The sequence below is a fragment of the Heptranchias perlo genome, chromosome 4, assembly GCF_035084215.1.
Source record: "Heptranchias perlo isolate sHepPer1 chromosome 4, sHepPer1.hap1, whole genome shotgun sequence".
Lineage (NCBI taxonomy): Eukaryota > Metazoa > Chordata > Chondrichthyes > Hexanchiformes > Hexanchidae > Heptranchias > Heptranchias perlo.
In genome coordinates, this window is record NC_090328.1 from 46,859,262 (window position 1) to 46,874,253 (window position 14,992).

Genomic DNA, 14,992 nt, shown 5'->3' on the forward strand with positions numbered 1-14,992 from the left:
ACTCGATGGGCCGAATGACCTCCTTCCATGCTGTAACCATTTTATGCTTCTATGATTCTATGATTTCCTCCATGATGGTGAGTCTTGGCCTTTCTCAGAGCACCAAAATCCCACTTCTGACACCACATGTAACAAGCTGATACACACCCAGGATGCAGTGGTCAATTAGACACACAGACTAGATCCTAAAGCAAGTGAGGTTTAGTCACCCACATGGGGTCTTTTGTTGCAGCGATGAACACGACAGTGCTAGGTTCTAATCTAATCTATCTAATCTATCCCTCTCAGTTTCTTCCACACTCATCTCCACAACTGAACCATTTCCCAGCCTTTTATTCTTACAGACTGGGAGTCGTTAAAGGCAATAAAGTTAACAATGTCTTAAAGCTATACTGCCTTTAATATAACTTCTTAAACTTGTATCCCTATCTCGGATACAGAGCTCTCAACATCCTATGGCTTACATATCATCCCTCTCTCACTCTGTTACACTGTTTAACATGGTTCAAATATTGTAATATTCACTGATGGAAAGTAAGCTCACTTAGATCAATAGGAGTGATTACACAATCCCAGTGGGGAAGCCATGCTTGAAGGAATTACAGGTTGGAGATAGGGCTACATCATTGTACCCCAATTCTCTAACCTACACTCTTGTCAAGTGTGGCTCTTCACAAAATCACCCCTTGTATCCAAAGCAAATCACAAAGAGTATTCATGATTTTCCTCAGGTTATTGACCTTAGCAAGCTTCTTTCTGTCCTGCCTCATCCTTATCAGTAAACAATCAATGAAAAGCATCTGTATCTGGGCTACTGGTTGATTCAAGTGGGGGTAATGGCAGTTGGTGCTGTGGTGAATGTTCCTCTGTGGCTGAATCCTCAGGACCACTGGATTCTCCATGCTCTGTGAAGAGAGCAGATGGAATATTATTAGTACCTAAGCATGCTTATCTCTTTAGGAATTGTATTTTCATTCCATTAACCATGCATCAGTGTGTATGGACACATGCAGTGTACACATAGGAAACATTATATGATTGATATGGAATGTACCAGGTGGTCTGTGCATCTCTCTAACCTCCTGAGTACCAGTGCCTTCCACAACTTCCTCCCTACTAACCATTCAATGCACTGCTCATGCGCTGTCAAGAATGTCGCCTGGGATGGTCCACCATCTATTTCATTCTTTGTCCTTCCATTCAGTGTAAATCTGACCTTTAAACATAATTACAGTGTAAATTAATAAGAGAGGCTGATGTGCTACCTGGCATTACATCCATCATTTGACCATATGACTACTCCCTTAATTTAATTGATAAATTTAACAACTCCCACTTAAAATCATTTTACATATATATCCTTCATCCTCACTTGGTTGAGTTTTCACTCTTCCACCTGAGTGGGTATTGCCTTTAGTCATTCATGCCTTTAAGAACTGAGAGTAAAATACATCACCCATATATATCCATCATCTCCACATTAAAGGTGATAGCCTTGCCTTACCTTGATGCTGTTTCTCTTTTTCAAATTGTGAAACTTTTTCTGGACACTTCTTCCTAGGTCCTCGCAGCTGTCATCCTCAAGATGAACTACTTGGTGACAAGTTTTTGGGTTACATCCCCAGCCCAAAACATTCACTCTATTTCTAAAAAAAAGGCTGTTAATCAGGACTTCACAGTCTCAGCCCATAATACAGGCTTTCTGAATTCTTGATGTGCCACTTTAAAAAGGTTTTCATACTGCACTGCTGGATGAATGAAATATATTTGTCATTTATACTGGTTAAGTGGCAATTTATCTGTAATGTAGGAAGTTAACCTTTTATTCACAAAAAGTAAGAAAATATGCCCCAAGTATACACTTTCAAAACATTGAATACTTTTTCCATTTATCTGTACAATGGATCATATATGTGCCATACAACATGCTCCTCTTGCTTAAAATCTCCACCTTCATAGGGACAATAATGTTATGCAGCATTCAAGTATTAAATGTAGCCTTTAAGATATGTCAAAGCTAATCAAGTTTTCCATTTCAAAGGAACAATTCTATTCCATTTACTGACGTACTTTTCTTCTAGAGCAAGGGCAATAATCCCTGCAGCCAGAGGGGCCGACGCTGAGGTACCAGTGTGAGTCTCGGTGCAGTCATTGTGAAGATCAGCACTTGTCTGAAAAATGAAAAGACACAAGATTGTCAAGATTGTCTTGTCAGCTGTGTAGAGACATTTTACTAATCTATGTTACATTCTTAATAAATTCACGATATTCACATGCTGAGATATGTTCATATATTTAGAAAACTTCAATGGACTGTAAATTGCAGGGAAAACATTTGCAGTGAGGTGGACTGTAACAAGGTTCACTCTTCACTCAGAGGGTGGTGAACCTGTGGAATTCTCTACCACAGAAGGCAGTGGAGGCCAAGTCATTAGATGTATTCAAGAAGGAGATAGATATATTTCTTAATGCTAAAGGGATCAAGGGATATGGGGGAAAAGCGGGAACAGGGCACTGAGTTAGACGATCAACCATGATCATTTTGAATGGCAGAGTAAGCCCGAGGGGCCGAATGGCCTACTCTTGCTGCTATTTTCTATGTTTCTATGTTAATGAAGCTCCACTGCAGATTGGTTATTCAATATTTTTATTTACACCAATAAACATTAGACGGAGACTAATGAATCATGGTGCAAACTTATTGATATTATTGTGCATCTTCTAAAATATGAATTTTCCATAAAATCAGGTGAAAATACATTTATGTACATTTAATTTTGCTGAAATGGATAAAAAAATTAAAAATGTTGGGATCCAGTGCTCCTTTCCAGCACCTTTTTGTCATGGGTGGTGAGTAATCCAGAGTGCAGCACAGGTGCTCCAGCTGCATTGTGGGCTGTGGCCTCACGGGCCTCATTTAAATTAATTTTGAGCCCTTAATGAACTGCGCAGTCTAGGAACGTCTTATGAAGTGCTTGGGTGAGGAGTAGGCCTCAGACCTCTGTGCCTGATAATACAGGCACCAAATGTGTATCAGTGCTAGATGCTGAGAGGTTGTTTCCCCTGGCTGGAGAGTTTAGAACTTGAGGGCATAGTCGCAGGATAAAGGGTCAGCCATTTAAGACTGAGATGAGGAGGAATTTCTTCACTCAGAGAGTTGTTAATCTTTGGAATTCTCTACCTCAGAGGGCTGTGAATGCTGAGTCGTTGAATATATTCAAGGCTGTGATCGATAGATTTTTGGACTCTAGGGGAATCAAGGAATATGGGAGAAAGTGGAGTAGAGATTGAAGATCAGCCATGATCTGATTGAATGGCGGAACAGGCTCGAGGGGCCGTATGTTCTACTCCAGCTCTATTTCTTATGTTCTTATGTTCTTAGTGCAATGGGAATGGCCATTATGTTATCAGCGGCTAAGAATGTAGTTACATGATATTATTACACTGCAATTCACTCTTAAATAGCTTCATCTTAAGATATTAGGGTATCTATGTGTCTACATTTTTTTAAAAAGGCTTATTAGGTGAAAGATGCCAATGTAAGAAAATGAAACACTTCCCATTTCAAACCTCCATTGGCAGCATCAAACACTCCCAGTTCAGGTACAGCATGGCCTGATGTAGAGTAAGCTCCTCTGACCTGCTTCGGAAAAGCAATTTTTTACACCAGCTATTTTTGTGTCCTTTCTGGGTGAAAGTGCTAATTTAATGCTAAATAAAGAACAGTTTTGTTCTGCAGATACATTGCTATTAGAAATGTGTTTCAGACTGCCCAAACTCATTTCAGCAACTATAAACAGAAAGGCTTTGGTCCCATTGCGTTGGATTGGATTTGAACTGAGGTCCAGAGGTAACAGAACATGTGTATAAATCCACTGTATCACATGGAGCGAACTCTGACTGCACAGAAATACATAGAAGTTACAATACAGAAACAGGCCATTCATCCCAACTTGTCCGCGTCTGCATTTACCCTCTACGTGAGCAAACAGTCCTAATTAGATTTGCCCACCCTGTTCTCATAATCTTTCAACCCCTTTTTCATCATCCACCTATCCAATCTAATCTTAAATGTTGACAAACTTTCTACCTCAACCAATATCCCTGGAAGTGACTTCCACAGCCTCACAACTCTCTTTGTAAAGAAGTTTCTCTTGCTCCCTGTTCTAAATCTCTTACATTTAATCTTGTCTCTGTGGCCCCTAATTCCAGATCCTTCAACTTTTAGAAACAGTCTGCTTCTAGCTACCCTTTCCCATCCTTTCATAATTTTAATCTCCTTTATTGTATTACCCCATAATCTGCGTCGTTGTAATGACAAAACTTTCCAATTTTTCAAGGCCTTCTTCATATTTGTATTTCCTCTTACCAGGCAGCATCCCAGTGGATCTGCATGGTACCCTCTCTAAAACATTAATATCCTTCCTACAGTACTCTAACTAAGGTCTTGTTGCGGTTTTATTAGAGTTATCATTGCCTATTGGCTTTTATATTCCATACCTCCTGTGATGAAACCTAGAGTTCCAACACTGGACCTTAACTTTTGAGAGTTTCTATGTGGCCTAATGATGTAGTCTGAGATCTGTCATAATGTAAACTTTAGATTTCAGACCAGTACCAGAGTGAACCGAATGAGCGATTCTGGTCTTATGTAAACACCGATTTAGTTCAATCACAACAAAACGAATGAGTAGCAAGCCTCCAGTGGCAGATACTTACAATTCTTTGATCTGTGTAGTCCCCACTGCTGTAAGCTGTAGCCAGAGTTGAGGAACATTTTTCTGCATACCACGGAGACAGCCCTTGCTGTGATGCACTGCTTATAGACACTGTATAGATGCTGTCTGTATACCCATCACAGTCACAGTTATCACCTTGACGACCACCATTCCCAGATGCCCAGACAAAAACAGACCCTTTCCCTCCTCTACCCTGAAAATATATAATTTTTAAAGTCAATATTATTAGCACATCATATCGTAGAACCATAGCAGTTTATAGCACTGAAGGAGGCCATTCAGCATATCATGTCTGTGCTGGCTCTTTGCTGGAGCAATCCAAAACTAATCCAACTGCTACGTTGGCTCTCTATAGCCTTATATCTTCCTCTACTTCAAATATTTATCCAATTTTCCTTTAAGAAGTGCAATGATATCTGCCACAATCATTCCCTCTGGCAAAGCATTCCATGCTCAACAATCTTTTGTGTGAATAGATTTCTACCCTCTCTCCTCACTCCCTTAGTGGCCATTTTAAACTAATGACCTTTCATCACCAACTTCCCAACCAGAGGAACTAGTCTTTCTCTAATCACTCTATCAAAACTCTTCAAAATTTCATAAACATCTATTAAATCTTCTCTTAGCCTTCTGTGCTCCAGTGGAAATAGTCCCAGTATTTCAAGTCTCTCCTTATAACTATTTAATATCTCCAACACCTTCATCTTCCACAATTACATTCTCTCCTTCATCCATGAGTGGTCCTACCCTCTCTTTAAACATTGTTTTACTTTTTATCTGCTTGTAAATGCCCTTAAAAGCCATGGTAAAGTGCTGATTTAAAGCTAGCTGCATTAATAACGGGAATATACATTTTTCACCTCTTCTGAAGACAATCACATCTGCACATGTTGCTTATCAGCAAATATTTAACTATTATTCCTATTCGCGTTCAGGTTTAAGGAGCTGTACAAAGGCTAAAATTCGGAAAACCATTCACCATTCCTATACTGGTATAAGATGACCTACTCACCTTCTGAATGCCATATTCAAATGCTTTTTGTGCAAGTCTACCAGGACCTTCCACAGTTTTCCCATCATCATTCGGACCCCAGCTTGCACTATAAATATCCACATGCTGTGGGTTGAACCCGATTGAAGTGGCTTCAATTGCATCTGTTACTATGCCATCCAGCATTCTGATGCCTGGAGGAAAGTGCAGACTGCAAAATTAGTGAGTTAGTGGCATTAGTCTGAAATTTAGCTTTGATTAAAATACACTGGTTAACATGGAAAATCTATCCAGTCACATGCTGCAAATAGGATAAGCACTGGAGAGCAGAAAATTCAAGAAATAAATGTATAATTACTTATAAGAATTTCAAATTATATCAATAACATCAGGTAAACCATTTATTCCACCCAGCACATTTTTAAATTTTATTAAGTTTAAACTTAAAGTGGTTATGTGGCACTGCAGAGTTTTGAATCTCCAACATTTTTTTTTTTTTTATTCGTTCATGGGATGTGGGCATCACGGGCGAGGCCGGCATTTATTGCCCATCACTAATTGCCCTTGAGAAGGTGGTGGTGAGCCGCCTTCTTGAACCGCTGCAGTCCGTGTGGTGACGGTTCTCCCACAGTGCTGTTAGGAAGGGAGTTCCAGGATTTTGACGCAGCGACGATGAAGGAACGGCGATATATTTCCAAGTCGGGATGGTGTGTGACTTGGAGGGGAACGTGCAGGTGGTGTTGTTCCCATGAGCCTGCTGCCCTTGTCATGCTGTGCCACAGGGTGATAATTGTAGGTTCATGCTTAGAATTCCATACATGGCAAGTTCCTGTTCTCAGCCACATGACGGTAGGTGTTTGCCCTCAGGGAAGGAGGAAAATTGGAGAATGAGTCACTCTGGACACTGTCAAGTGACTCAATGCAATCAACTTAATGGCAGAGGCCTGAGAGCAGATCACCTGTCTGGCCTTTCAATCAGGGTGTAGTGTATGAAATGGGGATAATTAAAGTAAGGAGGGAGTAGAGAAAGTGTAAAATAAAATACAAGTAGAATGTTCTCTTCTAGTAAAGTACTTATAAATCTGGAAATTACTCAGTGATGTTATTGGACAAACGTATTTCACGTTTATCATATAAAATGCCTTGAGACGTCTTACTACATTGAAGGCGCTATATAAATGCAAGTTGTTGTTATTGTTATTTAAATAACAACCGCTATTTAAATCAAAATGTTAACCCATTTGAAATAAATAGACAGGTCTACTAATGGTTAGTAATCCCCACGAATGACTAGAGCTGTTTAAAATGTTGTACATGTCGATCTAAGCTACAGGTAGCAAATTTACAGACCTTAGCATCTTCCTAAAATTTGAACTATTGCACTGCTGATTAGTCAGAAGTGATACAATACTCTTGATGTCCTTATTCACATTGTTTTCCAGAAACAACTGTTACTGTACAAAGTGACATATGACACATGTATTGCTTAGTTTTTCCTACTAATTACAGAAATGTTTGTAATGAATCACTGCTACAACCAATAGTAACATATTGGAGCTGTGCTTCAGAAAATATATTACACCCTATTTCATAACCTCCATTGCTGCCACAACAAATAAAATATATATAATTGGACACATTAAGCGAGAATTCTACGTCACTGTGTTAAAACATTGCAAATAAAATGCTATAAGTTGCCACAGCAGCAAAGGTAATTTAACTCTGTATGACATTTGTAAATACTAATCCAACAAAGACGTCGTTTGTTTATCCATTTACTTGACCCTGTTGCATTACCACGTGATGTGGTTTATCTGACAAGTGGATTACATCTTTCTTACTGGGATGTAAAGTTCCAGCAATTAGAGCATAATTTTACTTTAAGCTCTATATTTAATTGTCTTAATGCTCTCCAAAACAATAAGGCAAATTTTCATCTTTACCGCGTGGGCGCTAATCTGGTGGAGTAGATCACCTGCCCATTGTAGAATCCGCCTGATTTTCATTCCATTGAAAATTTACCCTAATGTTTTGCACAATATTAACTGAATTCATATTAAAAAGGTGTATTTGTACAATAAATGTTGCCCTTTTCTGAATAAATTATTTTTTAGACAAAAAAAAGTAAAACATACAAAGTGAAATGTTGACACTCTGGCCGAGAAATTGGTTTTGTGCTGGTTTCCAGTGAAAGGTGGATGTCGTACCTGGAATGCACCCCTGAAGACGCTTGTCCAAGGCTCGCTCCAAATTGGACGTAGTGCCTTACTTCCATAAAACCAGTGATTTCCGGATGCCGATTGGGCGTCCCAATTCAGTTGGTCGGGGCCTTTCCAAAATCGTCTGTCCCAGACGCTTTGCCGGCCTGCAGGTAGGCCTTGCCTCTTTTTAGGACTCTATGTGTCATATACCATTTCAGACTGAGAGAAAGGGAGGCAATCTGCTCTATCTATTCTGCTTCTGAACAGGAACTGGCCATTAAGAAGTGTTGAAAATCACGTTGGGATGACTCATCTTATTTTTCCACCCCTCTTTTCCTGTTGGGAAGCACTTTGATGTGCCATGTGGTGAGGCATGGCCATGATATTACATTGGAGCAGCAATGCACTGCTCCACTATGTCCTCTAGGTTATAATACTGTTGATAGCTGTCTCTGAAACAGATACTGGCTCTCAAACTGATATTTAAAAATGAGTAAAACAAATCCACTTCATGCATAGGCAGCACCATTGGCTTATGAGCTGCTTTCTCTATTACAACAGCCATCTAGTCTTGTTGAACAGGTGTTGTAGCTCCCTATGTTAAATGATCCATGCAAGATCAATTTGATCCCCTTCAGGCTGAGTTAATCTCTTTTGTATCTGTATCTTTTTGATGATTAGACAGGATCAACTTGCTGTTTGTTTCTCAATTATTCCAATAATATCTGATTGCCAACTGCATCTGGCCTAGAAAGCAGACTGTGCTCCATTACCAGAGCAAGATTTTCAAAAAAAATGGAAGAGAAACATTTTAATTATTACTATATCTGAAAGATGTTTACAATGGTCCAGTAGCCATTTTGGTTATCTCTTTTCTTTTCCTTCCAATTTTCTCTCCTTTTCTTCCAGTCCCTCCCGAGGGTATTGATTCATGCTGGTGTACGGTTGCTGAAATCCCTTGGGTATCTTAGCCCAAGTTGCCATTCTTCATGTTGAGGCATATTGCCAGGCTACTGTGTTATGAGGGACAACACAAATTAACCCAAACTGTCCTCTCCCAATGCCCTTCACCAAAAGGCCCTACTGGATAGCAACCAGGAATAGGAATCTTAGCTGGTCTTTGGAGTGGGTACAGAGGAGGTGCAGTAGGACAGTGCCAGGAATTAGTTATGTTGAAAGCAGAGAAGTTTAAGAGGAAACCGATAGAGGTGTTCAAAATTATAAAAGGATTTTACCTTGATAACGTAAATAAGGGAAAACTATTTCTACTGGTTAAGAAACCAGTAACTAGAGGGTATTAGTTTAAGATCATCACCAAAAGAATGATGGGAGAGATTAGGAATTTTTTTTATGCAGAGAATTGTTAGGAGATGGCCTATCAGAAACAGAATCCATAATTAGCTTTAAAAAAGGAAGAGGATAAATACTTGAAAAAGAATAATTTAAAGGGTTTTTGGGGAAAGGGCAAAGGAATGGAATGAAGTAGAGAGCTTCTTCAGAAAGCCAGTGTAGGTGCAATGGGCCGAATGGCCTGTCCTGTGAAATTCTATGATTCTATGCTAACTGGGGATCTCATTTCAGAGAGGAAGCAGGGTTTGTTCTGTTTTTATTGTTATCTTTAGTTTTAGCCCCTCTTTTGCCCTTTAATTCCCCACAATACAGAAATAATGTGGCTCAGAAAATACTTTCCTTCAGTTCAAAGGGTAGAACAGTCAAACTGTTGACATCCCTTGCAGCCCTGCCTATACCACTCAACTGACAATGTCATTCTATTCCATCTCCTCAAAATGGTCTGCCCTGTCCTAGTTTGTTTTTAATTTGTTCATTGTAAGTGTTTGCAAAGGCTGCATTTAATGCCAACCCAAGTTGCCCAAAAAAGGTGTTGATGGACCTTCTCCTTAAACTGCAGTAGAAAATTCAGAAAATGATATCAGTAAAAGTGACCTTGAAGCTGTCAGATTGTTGTAAAAAGCCCAACTGGTTCACTAAGAACATAAGAACATAAGAAATTGGAGCAGGAGTAGGCCAATCGGCCCCTCGAGCCTGCTCCGCCATTCAATAAGATCATGGCTGATCTGATCCCAACCACAAATCTAAAGAACACAAGAAGTCGGAGCAGGACCCGGCCACATAGCCCCTGGGCCCTCTCCGCCACCCACAGGGCATTGACCGATCCGAACTCAGCTTCATGTCCAATTTCCTGCCCGCTCCCCATAACCCCTAATTCCCTTTACTTCTAGGAAACTGTCTAATGTCCTTTAGGGAAGGAAACCTGCCATACTTACCTGGTTTGCTCTATATAAGACTCCAGTCCCACACCAACGTGGTTCGCTCTTAACTACCCTCTGAAGTGGCCCAACAAGCCATTCAGTTGTATCAACAACTAGGAATAGGCCATAAATGCTGGCCTTGGCAGCGACGCACACATCATTTTTTTAAGGTCGTTGTGGTGATGGTGCTCCCACAATAGTATTAGGTAGGGAATTCTACGATTTTGACACAATGACATGAAGGATCGGTGATATATGTCCAATTATGTGACTTAGATGGGAAATTGGAGGTGATGTGTTCCCATGTTATTGCTGCTCTTGTTCTTCTCAGTGGTAAAAGTTGCAAAGCTGGGAGGTGCACTTAAAGCAATCTTGGTAAATTGCTGCAGTGCATCCTGTAGGTAGTACATACTGCAGCCACAGTGCGCCGGTTGTGGAAGGGGGGGGGGGGGGGGGGGTGGGGGGTGGAGGGGTGGATATTTAGTCCTGTGATGGAGGCACTGATCAAGTGGACTATTTTGTCCTAGTGAAGTGCTCCATCTAGCAGCCCAGACAAGAACAAACTAATCTCAGTGTCCAACAGTGACAGTAGATTTGGGATTGAGGCCTGACTGCTGCCTGTACCAGTAGGCCAGAATCTCACATTTTGCAAAAAAAATGATGTTACACCTATTTTACTCTTTGGAAAAGTGGAAGAATGTAGCAATATTGTTATATAAAGACTTAACTCAAATGGTTAATACCTCTTGTTAAAATACCAAAGTCACGAATTTAATAGGACCTTGTTAACTGTTGTACAATAACATCACTTAGAGTAATTTCCACGATGGAGTGGTATTAGCCTTCAAACTCACAGAGGAATCTGCAGCTGTTCAGCTGTAGGAGGCATGAGGATGAATGTTCAGGTTATCTCGACAAAGCATCATAATGGAAATTAAATAAATAAAGAAAAAATTTGCATTTACAAAGCACCTTTCACATCCCCAGGATGTCTCAAAGTGCTTCACAGTCAATGAATTATTTTGAAGTGTAGTCACTGTTGTCATGTGGGGAAACACAGCAACCAATTTGCACAGATGGCAAGGTCCCACAAACAGCAATGAGAGAAATGACCAGTTAATTTGTTTTGGTGATTTTGGTTAATTAATTTGCTGTTTAAGCAGGGCTGTAGAATCCTTTGTCCCAGTCAAAATAAAGAAAGATAACTGAACTTTACTGCAGATCACAAAGTAGCCTTTATCAGTAACTAATCCATTCCAAAACCAACATACTTTTGAATAAGCTTGCCTGGTCAGTAAAGAGATAATGAAGGTCAGGAGTTAATTTTAGATGAGAGGACAAGAAAAACACAAATCTATATCTTCTACCATTTGAGAATGTTGTACACATCTCTCCCACAAACACAGTACTGAATTGGAAATGCTCTCGTTCAGTTATACCTCCAACTTTTGAATTATAAGCCACTCCTACTCCACATTTCTTGTTGTTGGCTTGCATTGCAATTTCCCCAGCGCACCTGGTACCATGCCTATAAAAATAATGAGACAGATTAAAAATTGTCAAACCTGGAAGAGAAATTGTAGCCTAGCTTTTTGCAGGCTGTGTTATATACAGTTTATGGTACAAAATGTACTCTAGCAAAATACTGTACTAACACATATTTACATTAAGGTAATCATTGAAATTTAAAGTGAAACTCTCGATTGTGTGCCAACATAATCAAATCTCATAATGTTAGTATTATTCTGGGAAAAGTATGGTGTACCTTGTAGCTTGCATACAGTTGGTATGAACTTCCAGAATATTTGCTGAACACATCAGAACACATCAGAAAAGCCTCCAAAAATAAACCTTCCTTATCTTTCAGCTGTCCTACTGAAGACTGGATCAAACAGTCAAACTTTGATATCCATGCCTTCTATTGTTGGTTTAAATCACTGTAGGTTAACTCTCTGTTGGGGTAATATAAATATTTCTGCCATGTGTAAATGCTGCTGCCTGCAGTTCCTAGTTATTGATGTGCTCACAATATAGATACTAAACTACCAAACTTGAATGAAGTGTCCACACCCCAAGAAAATATATACCAGCAGCTGAAACCTTCACATTGCAGCAATGTTTGTACACCGGAACTTGAGAAAACACAGAACAGGAAAAGTCTGTTCTTTCCACAGACCACAAAGGAAAAGGAATGAGAAGTCTCTGTTTGTGATATTTCGCTGTGGTGTACCAGAGAAGCTTTTCAGCACCCACAGATAATTGGCTGTTTAGTATCAACCCCCTTTCAGTGCTATGTGCTAGATTAGGATTCCACTTTACATTTGTCTGAATTTGCAATAATTCTCTGAATCTGCAAATATTCTCTGAATCTGCAATCATTCACAAAATGGCAATAATTCTCTGAATCTGCAATCATTCTCTGAATCTGCAATCATTCTCTGAATCTGCCATCATTCTCTGAATCTGCAATCATTCTCTGAATCTGCAATCATTCCCCAAAATGGCAATAATTTCTGAATCTGCAATCATTCTCTGAATCTGCAATCATTCTCTGAATCTGCAATCATTCCCCAAAATGGCAATAATTTCTGAATCTGCAATCATTCTCTGAATCTGCAATCATTCTCTGAATCTGCCATCATTCTCTGAATCTGCAATCATTCTCTGAATCTGCAATCATTCCCCAAAATGGCAATAATTTCTGAATCTGCAATCATTCTCTGGATCTGCAATCATTCTCTGAATCTGCAGTCATTCTCTGAAATGGCAATCATTCTCTGAATCTGCTATCATTCCCTGAATCTGCAATCATTCTCTGAAATGGCAATCAATCTCTGAATCTGCAATCACTCTCTGAATTTGCAATCATTCTCTGAGATGGCAATCATTCTCTGAAATGGCAGTAAGTCTCTGAATCTGAAATCATTCTCCAAATCTGCAAACATTCTCTGAATCTGCAATCATTCACGAAATGGCAATAATTCTCTGAATCTGCAATCATTCTCTAAATATGCAATCATTCTCTGAACCTGCCATCATTTTTTGAATCTGTCATCATTCTTTGAATCAGCAATCATTCTTTGAAATTTCAATAATTCTCTGAATCTGCAAACATTCTCTGAATCTGCAATCATTCTCTGAATCTGCCATCATTCTCTGAATCTTCGATCTTTCTCTGAAATGGCAATAATGCTCTGAATCTGCAATCGTTCTTTGAATCTGCAATCAAATTCTGAAATGGCAATAATTTTCTGAATCTGCAACCATTTTCTGGATCTGCAATCATTCTCTGAATCTGCAATCATTCTCTGAAATGGCAATCATTCTCTGAAATTTCAATCATTTTCTAAATCTGCAATCATTCTCTGAATCTGCAATCATTCTCTGAATCTGTAGTCATTCTCTGAGATGGCACTCATTCTCTGAATCTGCAAACATTCTCTGAAATGGCAATAATTCTCAAAATCTGCAATCATTTTCTGAAATGGCTATCATTCTTTGAATCGGCCATCATTCTCTGAATCTGCAATCATTTTCTGAATCTGGTAAATGTGGTGAGGTGACATGTGAGAACTGCTTTCATGGATTCGCACAGTGGTGTGGAGTTCTTAGTTCTCAGCAATGCAGCAATCCCTCATATGGGCAGGTGCATTATGATGCCATGCCAATGAGGCAAATACAGCATACAACATTTTTCAACATGAGGACTTACTGCTGTTGTAGCAGAAAGGAAATTTGTGGTCTCTGTATCTAATAATGGGAGACATGGACAGTCCTGGTCATTGTCATGCTGTAAACAGTAGGTCAGAGATTCTATGAAGATCCTCTGAAGTCCTGCAGCGAATTTAATTGCCAATGGGTATGAACAAGGAACAGTTCTAAGGAGACTTGAATTATTTGGGTCTAACTCACCACAATAGTAAATTTGAACATGGTCACTGGCATTACAGCAAAATGCGAAATGTGAAATAAAAGTGTTTTTGGCTCTAGACAAAAATAACAGACACTTGTAGAGCAAATTTCCCGTGCAAAAACTAATGGGAGTAAAATTTCTCCTCTCAGTAATTTAAGTGAAGAAGTCAGTGTCAACAGGAGATTGAAAGTCCCATTTTTGCTGATACTAACTTTTTTCACTCAAATTATTGACAGGAGGAATTTTACCCTCTTTGTTAACAATTTAGTAATTCAAAGATACATTAGTAATTTATGAAAAAGTCTCGAAAAGATTTCTGCATATTTTGTAGTTATCAAGGTGCTCAATGCTAGGAAACAAAATATGTTTCCACGTTTTGCACGCGGTATCTGCATTCTGTACTCCTAGATCATGGTCAAAACCACAGAAAAACTCTTTCTACGCTGTCCCAATCAAGGGGAAGAATCTCAGCAGTGTTTTCCTAATCTTCTGCTGCAACTTCAGCGGAAATCCTGGAAAAACGGCCATTTTTAGCCAATTATGTCATTTCTCCAAGGGTGCCACTGAAGTTCCAGGAGTAGATCAGGGGAACCCCAGCAGAAATTCCAGGTGCGTGTATCTTATTACCCTCCTTCCTCAGAATCCCCTTCTGTACAAGTGTGGACGTGCTGTTTCCTATATCAATTATCCTTGTGCCAACTATTACCGGGTTATGGACAATTTGGTGCTGTGAACTCACACCAACTTGGGCCTGGGATCGAACTACCCAAACTCAGTTTACATTGGATAGCTTTAATTGTCAAGAACAGTAGTGTTTTATCTTACCATGGGAGTTGATTTCAACCCACATCCCATTGGTCAAAAAGCAAAAGATAATC

The 14,992-nt window shown here is 39.5% G+C and overlaps 1 protein-coding gene across 1 annotated transcript in view; it reads right to left on the reverse strand.

The window, feature by feature from the left end:
• pcsk1 (proprotein convertase subtilisin/kexin type 1) overlaps positions 1-14,992 on the reverse strand; it is a 76,889-nt gene that overhangs the window by 30,916 nt on the left and 30,981 nt on the right. The window contains exons 6-9 of the mRNA XM_067982180.1: positions 11,641-11,729; positions 5,752-5,924; positions 4,720-4,932; positions 2,071-2,171 (exon numbers count right to left, since the gene is read on the reverse strand). Of these exons, the coding sequence (XP_067838281.1) occupies positions 2,071-2,171; positions 4,720-4,932; positions 5,752-5,924; positions 11,641-11,729 (576 nt within the window). The remainder of the gene's footprint in view (positions 1-2,070; positions 2,172-4,719; positions 4,933-5,751; positions 5,925-11,640; positions 11,730-14,992) is intronic.